The sequence below is a fragment of the Eptatretus burgeri genome, chromosome 3 (genome assembly GCF_056783735.1).
Source record: "Eptatretus burgeri isolate ZD-2024b chromosome 3, Ebu_testis_v1, whole genome shotgun sequence".
Lineage (NCBI taxonomy): Eukaryota > Metazoa > Chordata > Myxini > Myxiniformes > Myxinidae > Eptatretus > Eptatretus burgeri.
The window spans coordinates 24,545,115-24,552,614 of NC_140963.1; the positions used below are offsets into that span (position 1 = coordinate 24,545,115).

The 7,500-nt window shown below is 41.3% G+C and overlaps 1 protein-coding gene across 3 annotated transcripts in view; it reads right to left on the reverse strand.

The window, feature by feature from the left end:
* LOC147029563 (histone deacetylase 9-like) overlaps nucleotides 1-7,500 on the reverse strand; it is a 560,396-nt gene that overhangs the window by 306,971 nt on the left and 245,925 nt on the right. For all 3 annotated transcript variants that reach the window (XM_085872715.1, XM_085872718.1, XM_085872716.1), the window contains one exon: nucleotides 490-729. In XM_085872715.1, coding sequence (XP_085728841.1) covers nucleotides 490-729 — 240 coding nt within the window. The remainder of the gene's footprint in view (nucleotides 1-489; nucleotides 730-7,500) is intronic.

Consider the following 7,500-nt stretch of genomic DNA (forward strand, 5'->3'; position numbering starts at 1 on the left):
GATGAATGACGTAAATTATTAACAATAAATCGGTCTCCGGCGCAATGACCCTTTAAGCCCTGTGGAGCAGCTGCATTTATTGTTTCAATCAACCATGTAGTGGAAATACATCCGTATGTTTCAAGTAGTTGAAACACATCTGTATGCGTCAAGTTTCTAAGCCAATTGATTTTGAAAGCGATTTCTTACAGTTTCGTGGTTTCATGCATTCAAGCAATGCACTTATATGTGTTTTCTCTACACCTACTCACACCCTGAGAATTCCATTTATACTCTGATATTGTGACATGTGCACCAACTTCATTTCTGCACAGAAGTTAAGGTCAGGATCATGATATTAGACATCCAAACAAACAAGTCATTTAATTTAATTTTTAAAGGAAGCCACTTGCTGCTAATGTAAAATCAAATGGAAATCGTGTTCAGGTGGACTAAAAAAGAAGAATACTATGTATAGTGTTGTCATAAAGAAGAGGTAATGGAAAATACCTGGTACAAAGAAAACACTTGCTTGTCCTCCACTGTAATGTTGTTTGGTATTCGGTCATTTACTTCATCACATAGGATGGTCTCCAGCTCCACTTTTTGGTTGTCATTAGAGGTTGGAATATGGTGAGACTCTTTGACTGATATCTCATCATCATCCTCTTGCATTGGTACAACCTCATCCTGCTGGCTTTTTGTCATCCCTTCCTCATCCTTTGAAGTCTGCATGCTTGGCCTGTGAACCTGTAAGAGAAAGGTGACCATTTGCAGAATTAGCATGAGTTTCAGAAATTACCTCTTTTTGTTTTTTTTTCTTTGCATGTACAGTGACAACAGCCTGCATCCCAGAATGAGAACAACGTGGGAGAAAATGAAATTTAAACAGTAACAGGTTTAAGAATTTGTAAAAATTCCATCAAAAATGAAAACACTTCCATGCCATTGATCCGGGGAAAACTTTGTCAAGAATACCAAGGTTTGAGGGGAGGGCAATGTTATAAAAATTGTAAATTTTGAGTGTATAGTAGTTAAATGTGTATTACTTTCATTCAACAAGTTCCATGACGAATATACATGTTCCATTATCGAGGTGTGCAGGGTGTTTTAGATGAGCAGTAGGTGGGACAGTATTCTATTTTGTGGAAAGTTATTAATATATTCTCAACTTTTCCTTCACAAATGGTTCCAACCTTCATCCTATAGGAAGGCAAGACCGTTTGAATGTCCTTGGAGCATTGCATACTAAAACTGCACTGCAAGCTATCTTGGAGCAACCACACTCAAAGATAACATAAAGTGTAACTTGGTGTCAAAGACCCTCCAAGAATACCAGACCACTAGCTACCACAGTCCAGGCAGGAATTTGGAATTTAGCCAGGGTTCAGGCAGGATAACAATCACCATTTAAAAGTATCACGTGGTGTGATGTTACAGTAAACAGAAAGCTCCAAATACTATGCCTGCTGAAACATTTTCACCATTTCTTTTTTAGGATCAGCTGCAGATTTTCAAATTATTTATTCAAAACTCTTCTATTTCTGTTTATCTAATGAAGCCATGATGTCACTGCATATGTCACTGAATCAGCGGCACAGTCTCACTTCCTCGCAATGATGCTGCCAACATCCACATGTGGCACATGAGAGAAGATTTGAATGAGATTCAAATATGGCTCTTCTACTTTTTCATCATCAATGAGGCAAAAAACAAACAAACATTACAGTTGTTAGGGTTCCCTAATGGATAGAAGTATGGCATTAACCAGGGTAGCAGCAAATGATGGCAGTCTTTTTGAAAGGCACCATGGAATCCTTTATGTAATCTAAAAATTAACGTGAAATAGATATCAAATACGATTCCAAGTCATAATCTAGGTACATTCAAAACGAAGTTATCTGAAATATGCCACACTGAAAGATGCTCATTTGCCCCACTGAGTGCGGAGAGAGAGGCGATGTCATAAAGATGACATCGCTGTTACCCAAAGTGCTCTGTGAAGTGATGTCACTTCACAAATCTTCGTGGCTGTGTTTGTGTGAAAGTCAAGTTTTGTGCTGTCTTATGTATATGGCTGCACGTGTGCATTATTTGTGTCGCAGCTAAGATCCTGCAAGAATGAAATAAATATAAAAAAATAGAAGAATGCCAGAAAAAACTAAATAAAAATTAACAAATAGATATTAATTAACTCTGCCACCGAAGGTGGACGGAGGTGATGATTTCACTCCTGTGTGTCTGTCTGTCTGTGAACAGGATTTCTCAAAAAGTTATGGATGGATTCGAACGGAATTTGGTGGGCATGTTGGGTGTGCAAACAAGAACGAACTTATTTTCGATTTTGGTGAAGATCCCGATCTGGTTCCGAGTACTCGAATTTTTAAAGTCATTTTTCACCATTGAGTAATAGAGATAAAAATGATATCTAGCACGATATCTAAAAAAGTTGTGCACGGATTTGGACGAAACTTGGTGCACACGTTGAGTGTGTGACGAGAACAAATTGATTCAATTTCGATGAAGATCTGGATCCGGATCTGGATACGATAATGTTTAATTTTTTTTAAGTGATTCATCACCATTGAGATATGGTGCCAAAACGCCATACAGCAGGACATTTCAAAACATTGTGTCAGGATTACGACAAAAACTTGGTGGATGATTTGGGTAGGTGACAGGAACAAGCCGGTTCAACTTCGGTTCAGGACCGCATGCAGATCCGGCCTATCAGTGGGATACAAAACGTAAACTGTGCCGTTCTAGTAGAATAATGATACATGCACACACATGAAGGGAAGTGTTTCTAAATTAAAAATAAACATACGTGAGGTGTTTAAAGGATCTTGGACTTGACTCAATAATTTTATTGACTTTCACTTTGTAAAGTGTAACGAGATGTATGTTGGTGTCTCTTGGAACATTGCGAGTCTTTCATTGAGAATAAATTTTTCACATCCCATGTGCCATAATATGTTACAAAAAAATTAGTCGAACATTATTATTCTCAAAAATACTATTGACATATCAATCCTGCTCAAAGGAATTTGCAAAAGGGAGGAACTATATAAGCAATTGTGCATGGACTTGGAAAATCCTTTATGTAGATTGATCAGTGTAAATGAACATAGAGTACTTCATACTCAAGCATAAAGAGCTGCATGTGTGGAGTTTAGCAGGTCATTCTATGAGTTCAGCCACACACGTGGAAGCACGGGTAGATCCGTAGGCCAGTGGCCGTGGCACCCTCGCAGTGGGGCCCAACGTTCTACTTTCGAGTGTTTGGGTGTGAGAGATGCTTGCACAGCTGTTGCTGAAGAGCACGACTAAGGCAGTGGGGAGCTACATTTGTAGAGGAGGCCTTGTTGGTCAAGGGAAAGAGCACAGGTCATAGTGTTCAGCTTGTTGGGACAACTCTGATGGGAGAAGGACGTCAGTTATAAATGGCTTTACATGCTCGTTATTTTCTTTGCAAGTGCTCATTTAGACTCCAGAAAGCACCATCAAAGGGCATTTTCACTTGGAAAAGGAGTTTACATCAGTTTCCTCACAAGTCATACATGGCTGCAGGCCATGTTTTAATGAGAATATTGGAGGCTCTGAAGTATACATGGAGTACTGAGCAGTGTTTTTTCAGTCATTGGAAACAAGTCTTTTCAAGGCAACAGCATGAGGTTGCGTGTGATTGAATCTCATTTCCAGTGCAGCTGTGATCCTCTCCAAAAAAAAAAAAACCCCCATAAAAAATGTTCATGATTGAGCTTTGATGTTGCCTGTTCTCGCATTACTCACCAAAGGCAATGCAGGTGATATTGAACTGTACCTAACAAGTGTTCCCATTGTTGTCTTGATTGGGCAACATTTTGTTAATCCGGAACATCTCAGAGTCTGAAACAAATGCCACTCCGTTTACTGGATTGCATTACTGCCGTTCCAATGCAGTTCTCCTTTTCCAAACACACTGGAGGCTCAGATAAGGAAGGACACCTTGTGGTTATTTTTTTGAATCTCCAAGTGCAAAACATGATCTGCTAATTGCTTAAAAGTGTGTAACGCACAACGAATGTTATATTAATGAGTTATTGATAAAATACAATCGATGAATTCAAAGAAAGTGACAAATTCCAGAGGGCCAGATAAATAACAGCTGTATGAAAAAATGACATCTCACAGTGTTGTCATGTTATAAGTGCTATTTATTTCTGCCTGGCTTTATGAATTCATCTGCAACAGGATGGTGGAAGCAAGGAAGTGCTTTGCGAGGTTAAAGTAGCCTCCCTGCAAAGAGGTTGCTGGCTTTGGCTGCTGCAGGAAATTAAAGCTGCCCATTATTTATGGCCCTGGAGACCTGCCTGTTCTCGGGTTTATGGGCAGAGGCACCCGGGGAGTGTCTGATCACTTGTCAGCTGGAAGCACATGGGTCACATGCTTTGGAATCTGGGCAAATAGCGGCACGTGGCCCTCGGGACCAAAACTGACTCTTCTCCAAAAGTGAGGAAGAATGAACGTTACCTTAGCTTTTGCAATCAAAAGTTATTAACTTACCCTTAAACAAAACACACACACACACACACACACACACACACACACACACACACACACACACACACACACACACACACACACACACACACACACACACACACACACACACACACACACACACCAATCTTATAATGTTGAAGTCAAAGCCGACAAAGTCATAATATTTTAAAACTGCTTGTCGGCTCAGGTTCACTGATCGAAAAAAAGGTAAGAAAGGCATGGAAATATAATGGGTCAATAAATTTGGTTGTGCGAAGGCATTGGAAGTGGTCGAATTGAAAAGGTTCCTACCCCTGCAACAAGTGACCCTTCATGCCCCAGGTTAACGTTACAAAAGTGCACTCTTGACATCTTAATATCACGTTGCTGAAGCGTTTCCTGCTTCCAAATTTCCCAATAGGATTAATGTGAAAAATACTCGTACATTATACATTAAAAGTTTTCTTTTGTTGGTGAGATTCATTGGCTCATTTTGTACATTATTCTCCATGCGTTTGCAAAGTGATATAATGGACTGTACAATTAATTGTTGATGCAGGAATCCCCACGATTCAAGACATGAAGTGGAGGGGTCAAAAAACACATAATATAATGTCTGCATTGATTTGACTGTGGCTAGCATCAATTGCATCACCTATAGTTGGGAGGGCAATGAACTCAAACCAAGGATAATAGAAACTCCAGATACTTAGAATCAATTTAAAATTTTGTGATAAAAAAAAAATATATATATATATATATATATATATATATATATATATATATATATATATATATATATATATATATATATATATATATATATATATATATATATATATATATATATATTTGACATTAGGTCAAGGCCAATGGAATTATCCATTGTTCAAAAAACAAAACAAATGTACAGCAAACAAACACAATTACTGATTTACAATAAAACAGGGAAGAGCAGACTTAGCTTCAGGCTGTTTCGCTCATGATCCACAAACTTACTCAAGCCAATATTCCAACTCTGGCACACGGTACCCATTTTATATCCAATTCATAGCTCATTTCCTGCCATGTGCCAAAGCACAGAATTTCTCGTGGTGTCAGGATAAGTCAATGGCATCTTCTTTGGAGGTCTACTCATTCTTAGATCAAAACTGGCATGATGTGGTGTAAAATGGAAAAATGTAATACAGGATACAAGTGGTTATGTGAACATTACACTGCTCAGATATCTCCAGGGGTGCATCACATTGTGGTTTTCCTTCCATATTGGATTCCCTAGGTGGTGCATATGTGGAATGTTGGTTGTGTGATGAATGTGGTTGTGTAATTTGCGGGTGTGCAGGCTTGAAATGTGAGCAAGTGTGTGCGGTGATGTGGGATGGTGTACCTGCTTGAATTGCAAATGCAATAGCCCCAGTATGCCAGATCTGGAATATAAGCCTGAGGAAGTTTATGAACCACGAATTAATCATCTGTGGCTAAGTCTACTCTTTCCTGTTGTAGTTAAAATAAATAGAATATCATTGTATATATATATATATATATATATATATATATATATATATATACATATATATATATATATATAGTGTGTGTGTGTGTGTGTGTGTGTGTGTGTGTGTGTGTGTGTGTGTGTGTGTGTGTGTGTGTGTGTGTGTGTGTGTGTGTGTGTGTGTGTGTGTGTGTGTGTGTGTGTGTGCTCATAAAGCAAAATAATATTGTTGCGGTTCTGAAAACTGCATGCCTCTAAGGCAATGGCACCCGAGATACACTGAACCCCAGACAGTTATTTCATTAATATATGTGCAGTTAGACCATTCCTTCATGTCTAATGGGTCAAATGGGACGAAGTGCGTTGTGTGGGTCTCATAGTTAGGTCTGATTGTATCTCTTTCTTCCTTTCCGCCATTGGCGAGGCCGCTGTGCATGGTACGTATGAATTAGGGAAAAGTAGAATATGAGGGAATAGTATAACCATACATTGAATCCCAACGCTGTACCGGACACGAGCGGCATGCTCTTTTCAACCCAAATCTGTATGTAATAACTATATCAAATCCTTTCCTTCAATCCATGACACAGATTGGGGCTGGCACCGCGCAGAGCAAGCTGCCTGTGCGGATCACCACAGTGATAAATAACCGCATGCAGTCCCGTGATATTTACCATCGCACGGTGAGGGGCATGCATAGCACATATCTTCATTCGGGTCTGCGTGCTGATTACAATGGCATCTTACCATCGACCTTCGCTCGCCACCTCGGCCACCAATATATTCCCGCACCTGCGCCTCGATGCAGCGGCCACCAAGTAGAGGTATGCTATATGGCCTGGATCACTCGGGCCGCATGGCGTATGGACGTGAAAAGCACATTGATCAGCGCCAACCGCAGCATGCCGGGGGTGCCCGGGTGGCCATGTGGGACCGGCGCGGCCCTCAGCCAGTTGCCAGAGCATGGCCATGGAGTTCAGTGCAAGGCGATTCATATCGCGGGGTTCGGAGCGAGACAATTCCACAGCTCAGCGATGTCTCGCCAGATGTAAAATAAGGCCGCTTCCAGCAGTGGCGGCCGGGTCGCGCTGTGGCCGGGGTCCAATGGGAGTGCCCGATTCAGGTGATGACGCATCGTTTCGGGTCATCGCCCCCACCGAGCACCGTTGGACCTATAAAGGACGGTACGCGAAGCCGTCTGTAGTTGTCATCCTCATGCTCTTTGTCTGGCCTTGGATCGATCTCTGCATATGCCTGTTGCTCCGCCAGTCCCTTCTGCCATTCTGCCACCTCGTTCTCGATCTCCGCCTTCCTATCTCTGCAATCCCTACATTCGCCGTCTGGATCCACCGACTCCATCTGCCTGTCTCTCGACCTTTGACCTCGTGTGCCGACTCAGCCTTCTCCACCCACCCACCTGGCTCCACCTAAAATCTTCCTTCACACCTGATGGCCTCACCCATCTCTGGATAGGCACAGATGCTGCGCCGGCACCGTAGCCAAGC